We start from the raw sequence: 14,053 nt of genomic DNA, 5'->3' as shown, positions 1-14,053 counted from the left end.
ATTTTATTCCTCAAGTAATATTTTCTGCGTGGACACGATTTATTGGGGTTTCCTCCCCTATTTTAAGTCCGTTTTCGCTAGTTTAATAAGTGATCCCTGATGCTTGCCTGCTTATTGCTGCTATAACTTGAAACAGTCCTACTAACTTCCTCACAACCACAGTTAATGAGATTTTTCCTCCCTCCTCTCTGCATTACAAAAGCCTGCTCAGTTATCCAATTTGGAGCAGAGTTTAAACATATTTCTAGGGCCTTTCTCAATCATTTCTTTTTCTCTCCCTAATAAATATACAGGGTCCCGAAGGAACACCAGGAAATCCAGGTCAGAGGGGCCGTTTAGGAAAGAAGGTAGTATTTTTCATCTTCCCCAATTCCCTTCCTTTTATCTGAAACTTGAATTTATATTACAAAATAATTCCTTTGAACAAATCTATCCCTGTTTTATGTCACACTTCAGTCTTTTTTGCTTGCTAGCTGTAGCAATTAGGATTGTCATCGTTCTGCAGTCAATAACATTCAGGACCTTAGGAAATTTAGACTTGTATTAGGATGCGAATTTGCAAATCGGAACAGTTTCTGCTGCTATCAAAAAATGTTAAGCTTTGGCTAAACAAAAAAAAAAGAAAGGTTTTAGTAGAGGTTTTTTTCACTGCAGAGTTCTGGGTTCGGACATTCTAAGAACTACAGTAAATGACACGTAAATGTCCTACTCCTATTCATACTCCTATTACACATTTTGGTTAAGCATAAACTGCATTTTGAAACTTAGTATCAGTCTCTTATTATTTTTAATACAACACCAACAGGGAGAAAAGGGGCAGCTTGGCCCTCCTGGAGAAATTGGACCTGCTGGTGACTCTGGCCAGCCTGGAGAAATTGGTCCCAAAGGTGCAAGAGGAACCCGAGGTCCCTTGGTTTGTACAGAACATGCTTACTTAAGAGATCATGTATTTCTGGTTTAGCAGAATCATGTCTCTCCATGGGAAGAGGCAAGTCACAGCTGTAGCACATATAAATATTTTTTGTGGTGGCTGGAGGTGCAGGCAGCGTGTTTCCCAGGCTGTTCATCCCGATGCGTGCCCTGGTGTCTCAGCATCAGAATGAGAGCCGTGCACCTTTCCAGACAGAAACCTGGGCCATCGACCTGGAGGGAGTCATCTCATGTCAGGTTCCTCATCTGAGGAAGCTGAGGAACAATCAGAGGAGCAGGATAGCAGGCATACCATGGAATACTCATATCCCACTGTCTACCTATAACCCCACTGCTGTGGCCATTTCTAAAACCTCTCCTGTTCCAAGAACAAAAATCATGGGGTTTGCTATTACATAAAATAAGCCTTAGCCACGGCTGAAACAAAGCGTTTCAGATAAGGACTGTGACTCCTGTTCAATGGGAATCTGATCCAAAGTTAACTAAATTAATTTTCATTACAAGCTCCCCAAGCTTGCTCCACACTGCGATAGATGCACAGGTACATGCAGCCTCAACACTAGTGAGGCAGTGTGCCCATCTCACTGCTGCAGGGCCCGATCCTGTGGCTGCTAAATGCAGCGCGGTGTCCCTGAACAGACACAGTACAGAAGTAAAGTAACTTTCTAGTGGCCAATATTTTAAAGAGAAGGACTTGAACTCAAATTCCAAAGGTGAGGACCACCCTCGGCTTCTCTTGGCATATTTAGCATTGATAAGCATAGTTCCTCCACACCTCTGAAAGCTCAGATCCTTTTGATCTTAATTATGGACAGGGTTTATAAGGTTAGGACTGAAAATGTTGACCATTGTTTCCACAGAGCAGGGCAAAGCTCAGTATTCTTTACCAAATGAAGTTGGACCTAACAAGGAAGTTGTCTCTAGTTCTCAAATCTCAATATTTGAAGATTTCTCCAAGTGATAACTTTGTAAAGTATACGGTGTTGTAATATTTCACAAGGGAGCTCATTCTTCTGTCACTGATTATTGCATTCTACAGGGACAGCTAGGAGGAATGGGACCTGAAGGAGAGTCAGGAATTCCAGGTTATGGGGTGAGTTTTTTACTGAATTCATGTACACACACATCCCTAAGGTAAGTCTGTGGTACTCTAAATAATTTCAGATTTCATGGGGATCTGTACCTAGAATACACAAATACCTTTAGAAATGTGAGACACTCACATATATTTATATGACACCTGACTGCCTACTCAGAAATGTTAGCCTTAAGCAACGATGACTGGCTTTTTGTGAGTTCACTGGCAGTTGTTTTTTACCACAGATTTGAAACCTTTGTTTGTCCAATGCATCCCACTCTTTGTGAATAAAGTTCCTGTAAAACTACTGCAGCTATTCGTTACGGCGGCTCAGCAAACACCACCACCTCTGCTTACTGTCTAGTCAGGCAGTTTCCCTTTCAGTAGCAGAAACACAGATTGAATGAGGTTAGTTGAAGGACGTAAAGATACTGTGACTTTCACTGAAAAATAATTATGGTCATCATCAGAGATGGATTGAGTCCTGCTCTTACAGACCAGAGTGCTGTGTCTTTTTTCTTAGCAGAAACATCCATCAGTGGCCCTAACCCTGAAGCGAGAGCCAGCCCAGCTCCCCTGACCTGCATCAAGCCCTGCCAGAACCTTTGGCTTTCCACGGTGCACAGAGCTTTTCTGCCCAGGCCCATTAGCTGTGTGCCGCATCACTATTTAGCATTATTACCAAGCAACAAAAAAACCCAATAGTAACAACCAGCTAAAGGAATGCTTGGAATTAATTATTTTAATTCTTTCTTTAATTTTTTGTTTTGGAATTAATTTTTGGTTTGTTTGCTTCTTTAGGGTCACCAGGGACCTCCAGGTCCCCCAGGGCCCCCAGGACTCAAAGGAGAAAAGGTCTGAAAATGGATTATACTGTTTTAAAGTTTGAGTAATTATAAAGGGAGGAAATATTACTGCATGCTCCCTGTTTTCCACAGCATGCAGCAAACACCACCGTTTGCAATATTTATTAGTATTGTGGGAGAATAGGAAAAGAAACGGAAAACTGGGGAAATGGATCATTCAGAAGCAGAGTTCCAAATTATACAGTTGAAGTGTTTCAGGTTTTAAAACACAAGGTACCCATTGTATCAGATAGCACCACTGTCCTTAGTGAGCACTGCTGGCAGAAACAATTAGTGTGGAACCAGTTAAGTATGTAGTTAGCTTTAAGCCTGTGAGTACACCTACGGATTTTGCTGGCGGGGGGGGGGGGGGGGGAATAAAAGTCCAACTCAGATGGGCAAAGATCAATGTTTATTACAAAATGTTAGGGACAAGATCTTGCCTCAGTGCTGCTACTTTGGTCGCTGTTTTTCCTTTAAGGCTCAAATCCTGCAAACAGATTTGTATGCTGACTGAATTCTGCATGGCCCCAGGCAGGTACAGGCATTCCCTTCATGAAAATAGGTTTGGAGTTGCACCTGACAGGGAAATAAGTTCTTACATTAGGGCCAGTTTTGCAGTGAAAACTGCTAATAGGCGATTAGTGGTGATGTTATAAATAGGTTCTGATATAATTTTCAGAAACAATAGCTGAAAACTAAATTGTTGGGAGCAAAGTGTCTAGTTTGGTCAGTCACTTCCAAAAAAGCACTTTGGAAACCCTTCATCATACTTAAAATGTAAGCGTCTTTGCATTAAATATTGGTAAATATCATGTGGACTAGATAACTTTTTGTCTATTAGTTTGGATGGCAGTTGTTTCATATTTAAAATTTAATTGAGTTCAGGCTGATTGTTGGAGTCTTCTGTACACTTGTTTGTCTATATTAAGTATGTTTCTCAAAACAGTGGAAGAAATTTTCTTTTTTTTCCTCTTGTCAAATATCCTGTTTATCTTTTTTTTTTTCATTAAATAAGGAAATAATTACATGGACATTGTTCAAATGCTTTTATTTTTTTAATATAGAGTTGCCTTTGAGAATAGAGCAAGTGCTTAGGTTTCTTTAATCCTAAATGTCTTTAGGACATTTAGGTTCATGTTAAAATAGAGTTACCATTTCTACTGTATTAAAACCATAAGCGTCATATTCGCTTCTAGCACCTATACAGCAGCATGCTCTCTGGGTGTTTATTAGCATTTGAACATGTTTGCGTTTTTGATGAAGTTGAATTTCCAAGTTAATATTTATAATACTTATCTTTGTTTTAGGGTTACCCAGGTGAAGACAGTACGGTTCTTGGACCCCCTGGGCCCATAGGTGAACCAGTAGGTCTTTCTTTCTCAAAAAAATTATATTAGTGCATCTCAAGATGAGACAATGCAGGTTCTTTCTGAAACTTTGTATCACTGCCTCAGGAGTCAGTAATCCCTTGTACAAAAATGTAGAATGATGGTCCTTTCCTTGGTAATCCCTCTCTAAAAAATGCAGTCATGTGCTCTTGCCTGCTTAAGAGTATGTGTCCTGTGTTTAATTACACTAATGCCATTAGTCTGTGTTTAGACTAGCACATTTTGGAACAGAATTTTACCCTCTGTGTTTATCCCGAATTATACCTAATTGCTTTACTAACCAGAAATGTGTTTTGACTTATTTCATTATCACTACAAAGCTAATGTAGCTGATTCAGAGAAAGCTTCCTTATGTAACCATTTTTCACTGAACTCATATGTGGGGTATCTCTTTGCAGCGATTACGAACGTGTCCAAAAAAACCTGACATCTCAAAATCTTAAGATTGTTTCATGTTTGGGCTTTGATTGTGCCAGAAGTAATACTTGTACAGCCTACTTCTCTTCAGATTAACCTTAATATTTATACCTCACCTCCTCAAGAAGCAGGACTGTTAGACCCTGATTTAACTGAAGACAGAGTCTGGACTAGGTTCTTAATTTAATTATGGAAATGCATGACAGAAGGAAGAGACTCCAGCCAATTCTGCAGTAGCTGAACTGGCTCTGTAATGCTGGCTGCTCAAACGTTGCGAGCAGGGTCTTCCCACCTTGTAGATTCCCTCTGGGAAATGTGCCATGAGGCTGCTGAAACCTTGCAGAGTATACAAGCAGCTGCATGATAGTATCTATTGGTGGATATGCGCTGGAAGTGGCTGATCTATTCATTTGTGAACTGTAAAGATACTTCACAGTTAGTGATGCCTGGCCAATTTTTCATTACGTGCTTTTACTTGAAACATAGGTTGGGAAAAGGCAGTCCCTTATTATTTCACCTAACGATTGGCTGGATGTCTTTCAGAAAGTCTTGGCCATTCATACTTTCTATGGGCATGATTCTCTATCCCATCATTTTTCCTTTGACTGAGATTTGGTCCATTTGCTGCAATGAGAGTTAAAATTCTGGGGAAAAAAAATCCCATTTCCTGTGGGACTGGAGTACGGACCTTTCCCTAAAGTAGAGCCAGTGAGGTGTCTGAATGCAGCAGGATGCACCGCACGACTCACAGAAATCATGCCGTTCCCTCTGAACCCGTGCGGCTGTCATATGTGAAGCATGCTGAGGGATTGAAATTGCCTTTTTATTAGGATGAACTTCAAAATTAAAGCAGATTCTGAGTACAGCAAGTCATTTGAGAAAAGAACTCCATTTTTCACGTGTTGTCTTACAGAAGCCATAAGAGCATGTTCCTCGCATGTCTTGAAAACAAAGTCTTTTCATTTTTTAGTGGAGATTATTAATTCAGATATCATATATATATGTATATATATACACACACGAGTGTAAACCTAGAGCAGTTCCACTGAGGATCAATATTCCTGCTTCATTTATGCACATGTAAGATCTAGCTTTTAGCTTCTAGTCTTCAATTACAAAATACTTCAGACAGTGTCTGCTGTCTGACTGCAATGTGTCTTGTTTAGAGAAAAAAACCACATTTATTCTTTTAGACAAGATAACTTTAATATTTGTAATTCTGAATTCCGTCTCATTGGTTAGTCTGTTTTGAGAGAAATTCCAGCTTTCTTTTTGTCCTTTACTGCAGCAGTATTTCAGTTCAGCTGTTATATTTTGCTTTTTGGTTTTCTCTCTAGGGTCCTAGTGGTGAACGTGGAGATAGAGGAGAACCTGGTGATGAGGGTTACAAGGTAATACCTCTTGCTCTTTCTTCTTTTTATTTGAGCATGGCATGCTATGCATTCATGTAAAACAATGTAGCAGAAGTATCATCATCTCTCAGAAGTGTGCAGAGATGCACTTGCTGGTGCCTCGCTGTGCTGATGAGTTCTTAGAATGCATTGGAGCATCTTCCATATGAGAAGTTGAGAGAGCTGGGTCTCACGAGCTGCAGAAGAGAAGGCTTGGGTGATCTTAATGTGTATAAATACCTGATGGCAGGGAATGAAGATGAAGGAGCCAGACTTGTCTTAGTAATGTCCAGTGGACACAGTCCTGACAGTGGCCTGACTGCACATGGTCCTGGACAACCTTTTCTACCTGGCCCTTCTTGAGAAGGGGGTTGCACTAGATGATCTCAAGAGGTCCCTTTCAACCTGAATGATTCTGTGATTCTGTAATACTGGAAGAATTAACATTTTTCTCTGAAATTTAAGCAGTATTTCTTTGTAAATCTAATCCTAATAATTATTCATGAACTGTATTCTGTCTTTCAGCAAATACAAATTGGATGTTAACTCATGCTAATCACTGATGCAGTTGGTTTGCTGAAATACAAAAGAGGTAGTCCTTGACATGGAATATCCTGTTTAAGTTACACAGATAATACAGATAGACATAGGAATAAATCAATGAACTGAATATGATCTAAGCTCACAGAAGCGCAGAAATATTTGGACAATATTCCCACTGCAGTTTGGAGTAGAGAACTTGAAGAAAAGCTCCCTAAGGTCTGATCTCAGGAGAGCTGAGCATACTTTATCTAGGTCACAGGAGTGAAGCTGGGGCCACCCAGCACCTCCCAGGATGGGCGGTACAAGAAAATCTATAGCTCACTGAGCGCGACATCCTGAGTTACTTGTACTGCATTATGTTATATTTTCTGCTTCCCAGGGTCATATAGGTCTTCCAGGGCTTAGAGGACCTATTGGACAACAGGGGCCTCCAGTAAGTGTTTCTAACAAGTGAGATTTCTCTACTGGGTGTTGAAAATGCATTTTCATCTGCATTCAAATGATTTTTTATTTATTTATTTAATATATGTTCTTTCCAAAGGGAGAGCCAGGTGAATTGGGAGAGCAAGGACCAAAAGGAGAGAGAGGGTCAGAGGTAAGTAGAAAAATTTAAAGGGAAACTGCACTTAGTTGGAATTTGTATGTTTTTACTGTTCACTGCCTATCCTTGGAAAACTGTTATATACAGCTAAAATTCAGTGTTTGGGTTTCCTTTTCATACCTGCAGGGATAATAGAAATATAGAATGGAAAACTACATAATGATCTGGGATAGTAAATATGCGTTATTTTATAGATAATATTTTTACTTCGGAGTGATATAAAGCATTATGAGAGTCTCTTCTGGAAACATTTGAGTGATGTTCAGTTATACCCTTAAATGGAGTTCCCTGTGGCAGACTAGCTCTGGAAGACACCCGGGATTTTACTGCTCTGATTTGTAAATGAAGCCTCCTGGTACTGCACTGAATTTTCAGAGAGAACTGGAAATAAGGAATTTGCTACAGAATAGTAGAGGAATAATGACAGAGCAAGTCATGAAAAAGATCTAAGACTAAATCTTTTTCTTTAGAAGTAATCATTCATCTTGGTGGTGTGTTGAAAATTGCCAGAAGTATTTTATATTCTCCCATGGGGTGACTTTCATTGGCTTTTGACATTTCAGAAGATTTTGGCTAAAAGTTTTCTTACAATACCAATTGCCATTGCAACTTAAATGAGGTATTTGGTCTGAGAAGTTCCATAGTGCAACTCTAACAGAGTTTTGAAATTTTCTAGGTAAATACAAGAATATGTAGTAGATTAGGAATGGGGAACAAGAGAACGGAAACGTGATGTGAAGACATTGTCAGCATGTAGTCTAACCATGAGCTCGGATATATTGCCTTTAATAAACTGCTCTCAGCACAAGATAAAATCAGTCATTTCTCTGTCTTTCCTTCAAAAATGCTTTCTTTGTGTTGCAAATGCCCCACAGATTAAAACTGCTTTGGCAAATATGGAACCAATATCCAGCCTGAGGCAACCCATAAGTACCTGAAAGTTTATGCAAAAACATTAATTGTGAAAACATTCATACAGCCTTGCTCCAGTGGCATGACTTGTGCTGCTATAGCAAGCCTTACAAAGTCAGTCTCATAAACTGCAACGCTGAATCATCTGGATTTACTTTATATGCATCCAGAAATTTTAATGAAAACAATATAAAGTTCTTTGAATATACACATTCCAGTTTGGATTTGTGGATATTTTTTAATGCCTTTCTTAACAAAAAGACATTAAGGAATAGAAAGAAATTTTGCTGATTTTCATATTTACATTAGTTACATTTGTAACATTTATTTATTACATTTATAACATTTACACTTACAATGACCTTAGCTTTTTCACTTTATTGCATGTTAAGTAATATTGCAGCACAGTAGTTCAGCTTCACCTTTGCTTTAAGAAGAGTGTTTAAAATAATTAATCCAGAAAATCTTGGAAGCTTTTTTCCACTTGATCTATGCTAACAAGTGTTATTCTTGTCCCTGCCATCTGAGTGGTTTCACACCATAGATCTTTATATTCAGTGGAGAATATCCTATAAACAAAATTCTCTGAGATACTTTTGACCCATTCTGAGCTTTTCTTCCTTGGTGCTTGGCCTCCTGTGTCACTCAACCACTTACAAGAATGTTACCTGCTATCAGTATCACTCAGTTTTCTAAGGCTACAGATTCCTAGATCAGTCAAGGCAAAAAAAAAAAAAAAAAAAAGTCTGTTTTAAAGTAAATTTTGTCTTTTGTGTACATCTTAGATAAAAAGAATGTTCCCATATGTGACACTCTCGCTTTCTAATATTCTCTTCCACATACACTTAGTGCCTCTACATTGCCTACTTTTTGTGACTTCCCCTTTTAAAAGGTATGGAGGTGCTGTAAAAGCATACTGCCTTACAGGGGTGTGGCTGATAGAGGGGAAATTGCCAGATTCACAGAGAAAAAAATTCTTGTGCCTATTGTTGTTGAAAAAGTTCTGAAAACTACCAATTTAGGAAAGGGAAAAATACATACAATTCTTCCAAAAATGTATACACTTTAACTTGAAAAACTTTCTGCCGTCTCGTGAAATGGAAATAATCTTATCCAAAGCAATGTGAGCATGTGTACTAGAGGGCAACAATTCTCAGCTGCTCTTAGGGGATTGAGTTGAAGAGATTTGTGAGTTCACAAGTATTTTTAACTTTTAGGGACCCACAGGGAAGAAAGGAGCAACGGGTCAGGCAGGCAAACCTGGAATTCCTGTAAGTAACAAAATTCTATGGTCTGTCTTCAGGTTATAAAACAAAGAAAATAATAACTAATAAACCCACAATTAAGTTGTGCCAGTGGTGCCAGGAAGTCTTACGCTCACACTAAGGAACCTTCTAATTATCCAGGAGGTATAAAGGAACCCCTGTGAAAATAAGAATAATTTTTGAAACTGTGTTAAATGATACTGAGTTGTACTCAGTTACTCAGCACACGGAAGTGAAGTGCAGCTAATATAACAACAAGGTCCTTCCCACTTGTAAAGTTACTTAATTAGATCATTTTTGCATGTGGCTTGTCCATGTGCAAGTTATCACATTTTATTGCACAGAGCTGTACTGCTGCTGTTCACTCCTGGCTCCCATCATTTCTTTGAGCAGCTGCAGCCCACAGAGGCCTGAATCCATATGTCCATGGTGGATACAGTTGGCAGATCCCTTGAGGTTTACTTCTTTCTCTCCTTTGCCCTGAGTTGAAATTTTTAGTGTTCTTTCTTGAGTTACTGTAGAGATGCGAACTTGCATCCCTTTCTCCCTGAGGGAGAAGAAAGAGCAGGAAGCAGTAGGTGTTCGTAAACATAACCAAGAACAAAGTGCATCAAGGCTATTTTGGTCCCCTAATAAATGATACCACCCAAGCACTTATTGTAAATAACTTTTACTACCTTACATCAAAATATTGTCAGTAACCAGAGAAATGCAGCTGCTTCACAGAGCTTGTACCTGCTGGGCAGAATGCAAGTACAGCCTTTTGAAGGCAAGCAATCTGTGCAATCTGTGTGTCTTTTGTAAATACTTGGCTCTTCCCCCCCGGAGGACTGCAGGGAGGCGTATCGTTCGGCAGGCAAAGGAAAAGAGAGAAAGGCAAGACAAACAGTGAGGACGAGAAGACAGTAGAACTGGAACTTGAGGAAGTCTCAAAGCACATCCCAAGGGCAAGATACTTCAGCAAGCAGATAGAAATAAGATTAAGATGGCACGCCTTTTATATTCTGTATGGCTGTTGTTAACTATACTTTTTCAAATGAGACGTGTTGTAGTTAGCATATTTTAGATTTCTAGGAAATGGATTCATAGAGATAATTGCAGAACTCCAAGCCCCTTAAGACAGTGTATGTCAGTCTAAAGAGAAGTGATTGTAAAGAAAAACCATTGTTCCTTTGGTGGATGTGACATGAGGCTTTTCTGTGCAAGTATAGAACGGTTAGCACAAACTTGTCTAATTAGATATTTGTATATTTGATATATAGAAATTTGAACAGCATAATTTTGCAAATGTACAACACAAAGTATCTAGTAAAATGAAGACTGAAAAGACACATGGTTGGGTTTTTTACAGGGATAAATAGATTATGTTATTAGGTTTCCTTGCTTCGGTTTAAGAATCAACACTCTCAGCCATCTTCCAGGCCTGGCACGCAGATGGGCTGGCCCATGGTTTCAGCTGAAGTTGCTCAGAGCCCACAACACAGCAAGTCTAAGGTTAATCCAATAGCATTTTAAAGCAAACATCCTAACTTGGAGCCCCCTCTGCAAGCGTTCGTCTGTGTCACTGGGTCTGTTGTTATGTAGGGTTTAGGAAATACTGTGACTGTGATGGTGTGTTCTGTGATGGTGAAGATGATGAGAGCTGACAGTGCTGTATTTGGTTTTAATTTGTTTCAAGGGAAAACCAGGGCCAGCAGGGCAGAAAGGAGCAGTCGGATACCCTGGACCAGAAGGCATTTCTGGCAACCCTGGCAAGCCTGGGCTGCCAGGGGAGCCTGGCCCTAAGGTAAGCTGCTTTCTGCATTGCCCCTCTTTATTGACTTTGCTTTACAAATTTTCTAAGGTTAGGGTATTTAAACAGAAGAAACTTTTCTCAGTTTCTTGAGCATCTTGAAAATTAGACCAATTCTTTGTTTTCTTTCTCTTGCTCCTGATATTCTGGCCAGGATGTAAGGTTAGCATAAGGAAACTGTGCTGTGAGAAGTATTTCATTAGCATACGTTAGTAGTAACTACAGCTAAGTGAAAATGCTTTCTTAATGAGAGAGGCTTCACAGTTCTGTTCCTGAAAATGAGCCATAGACCCCAACTGAGGCTGTTTTCTCTCAGGCCCTGAGATAATCCCACGTCTTCCTTATTGTCATTGAAGTTGTAACCTATGTCTCTCTACCTAAGAAATTCTGAAGCTTTGCCCGAAACCAGTGAGAAAGAGTATTAGGTATCTGAGGTAGCTGGGAACACTCTTGGAAACCCCTTTTTTGTCTGTCTGTCCTTTGCTGTGGGCCAAGGGTGGTGACCTGCTGCTTCTGGGAGCAGTGACACAGCTCTTCACTTATTCACTCCATGGAGGACCTAGATGGACCAGTAATTGTTATAAAAAGATGCCAAGTTAGATTTGGTGTTAGGAATTAGTCAAGATGCCGAATAAGGCACCTCTATTACAAGTATAAATTTGCCTATTTGGGTGAACAAAGAAAATTAAACAAATCACCCACAGGGTGAAGATGTACCCTATTCAACCCTTCTCCATTTTCAGATCATGTCCTTCTCTTTCCAAGTGCTTAAAATTCTTCGTAGCTGCATTTAGGAGTGTCACCCCAAAGAATTCTTATGTTTTCCCATTTCCACTCAAAATGTCATCTTTCATATTAGAAAAAATTCCATTACTCCATATTAACAATATGTAGTAGCATTACAATTTGTAATAAAGAGGCTTTTAAGCAGTTTTTGCCACAATGAATAAAAAGAACAAAACTTTTGCTATGTAAGTTTATCAGTCCATCAGGCTATAAGCCACAGTACCATATTCAAAAGCTCTGAAAATCACATTTAATACAAAAATCCTGTTTCCTATAACTCTTTTTTTTAATATGAATGCTTAACAGAATGTCATATGAAATAAGAAAGAAGATATCTGTCTATATATATGTGTATATTTTTCTACTAAATTACATTACAGAAACATTCATTTGGATGGTAGCAAATTTCCATTTTGTATTTTTTAACTTGTCAAAATTGGCTTAACTCCATGTACTCAGGAACATATTTTTTTTCATTAAAAATAGTCACTTTTGTTTACAATCTGATTTTCTCATATGTTTTCATAACAAATGTTATCATCTTTCCTGATGTGGTAAAGTTATTGTATATGAATCCCTACAGAGCGTACACAATCATACTAGTATTATCAGTATGTCTGGTATTTATAAATAAGCATGTTGAATTTTATTTATAAATAAGCATGTTTCTGTGGGAAGATAGTCTGATTTTGTTTCTTGATATGGAGTTCCTTCTTGAAGAAATGAATAGTGTGAATCTCAACTATTTTTCAGCCAACCTGGCCTTGGAGGTCCCTAGGGATGGGGCCTCCACAACCTCTCTGGGCAACCTGTTCCAGTGTTTCACCACCCTCATTGTAAAAATTTTTTTCCTTATATCCAGTCTAAATATCCCCTCCTTTAGTTTAAAACCATCACCCCTTGTCCTATCATAACAGGGCTTGCTATAAGAGATTGCCCCCATCTTTCCTACTGTCCCCCTTTATTGAAAGGCTGTAATAACATCTCCCCACAGCCTTCTCTTCTCCAATCCTCAAATGAATCCTCAGCCATCGCACAGCACTCATCCAAGAACCACCTCAAGGAGTCATCTTCTATAATTAATAGAGATTAGTGCTCTTTTCCTGCCTATTTCAAAAAAGAATTAAATGGGGATCAGCACTTAAGGCTATTAATCCAAACATGCAGATTTTCAGGTTTAGGGAAAACTTTAGGTCTCTGCTATAAACTCTTCTGTGTGATTCCCTGTGGGAGGTAAAAGCAGTCACTAGTATGCCCACGTGTGCTTCCATATATACTCAAATACACAATTACTGTGGACAAAAGACTGCGTACTATCCAACTGGGCTACTATTTAGGAGGGTGCTAATAGGGAAGATGCCCTGCATAAGCCCAGAGAGGCAACTGATTCTCTTGAATGTTCTCGGAAGTCTTTCAAGGTCGAAGGAGGTGATCCCACACAAATGACATTATGATATATTTAGGGTGGGACAGACCAAGGTTTAAGATGAACACTGAACAGAACAACTGCAGTGGGCAATGGCATGGTTAGCATTTGCTTTGCTGACAGTCAGTGACTTGTTAAACTATAATAACTTGACTCCTCAGAAACGTCAATCCACCCCACAGTTAGAGCACATGTAGCTTTGTTGCTAAGTATGATGGGACTTTGCTTTTGGAGTATTAGCAGAAATCCAGACGATACTGCTGATCACTGTCTTTCCATGTATTTTGGTGCACTATCAATGTGTGTCCATATATATAGAAAGCATGAAGTGGCTTTGACTGATTTTATGTTATATGCCTGTTTTAGCATACAAAGAAAAAAGACATTCGGCTCTTCTGCTTGTAATCAATTATTTTCAATTTTAAGGGTAATAAAGGAAACGCAGGCTTACCAGGGCTGGCGGGTTATCCTGGAGCTCGAGGTCCCAAAGGATTGCCAGGCATGCCAGGGCCCATGGGAGCACCAGGACTAAAGGTACACATGTGGGATCTTCTTGTTTAATTACAGTGTTACTGACATTGCTTAGTCTTCGTACTGCATCCAGTGATCATGGAACCACCGTGCTACTGTTAATCACATGAGTAATTGACGTAATTTATTTGAAAGGTAAGACTGC

The 14,053-nt window shown here is 39.2% G+C and overlaps 1 protein-coding gene across 2 annotated transcripts in view; it reads left to right on the top strand.

The window, feature by feature from the left end:
• Window positions 1-14,053, top strand: part of COL24A1 (collagen type XXIV alpha 1 chain) — a 149,750-nt gene that overhangs the window by 116,310 nt on the left and 19,387 nt on the right. For both annotated transcript variants that reach the window (XM_075098056.1, XM_075098055.1), the window contains exons 38-48: window positions 294-347; window positions 806-913; window positions 1,970-2,023; window positions 2,810-2,863; window positions 4,164-4,220; window positions 5,999-6,052; window positions 6,975-7,028; window positions 7,137-7,190; window positions 9,326-9,379; window positions 11,052-11,159; window positions 13,804-13,911. In XM_075098056.1, the coding sequence (XP_074954157.1) occupies window positions 294-347; window positions 806-913; window positions 1,970-2,023; window positions 2,810-2,863; window positions 4,164-4,220; window positions 5,999-6,052; window positions 6,975-7,028; window positions 7,137-7,190; window positions 9,326-9,379; window positions 11,052-11,159; window positions 13,804-13,911 (759 nt within the window). The remainder of the gene's footprint in view (window positions 1-293; window positions 348-805; window positions 914-1,969; window positions 2,024-2,809; window positions 2,864-4,163; window positions 4,221-5,998; window positions 6,053-6,974; window positions 7,029-7,136; window positions 7,191-9,325; window positions 9,380-11,051; window positions 11,160-13,803; window positions 13,912-14,053) is intronic.

This window comes from Phalacrocorax aristotelis, chromosome 6, assembly GCF_949628215.1.
Source record: "Phalacrocorax aristotelis chromosome 6, bGulAri2.1, whole genome shotgun sequence".
Classification (NCBI taxonomy): domain Eukaryota; kingdom Metazoa; phylum Chordata; class Aves; order Suliformes; family Phalacrocoracidae; genus Phalacrocorax; species Phalacrocorax aristotelis.
The sequence above is the reverse complement of the archived record's forward strand: the minus strand, read 5'-3'. Positions and strand labels throughout refer to the sequence as shown.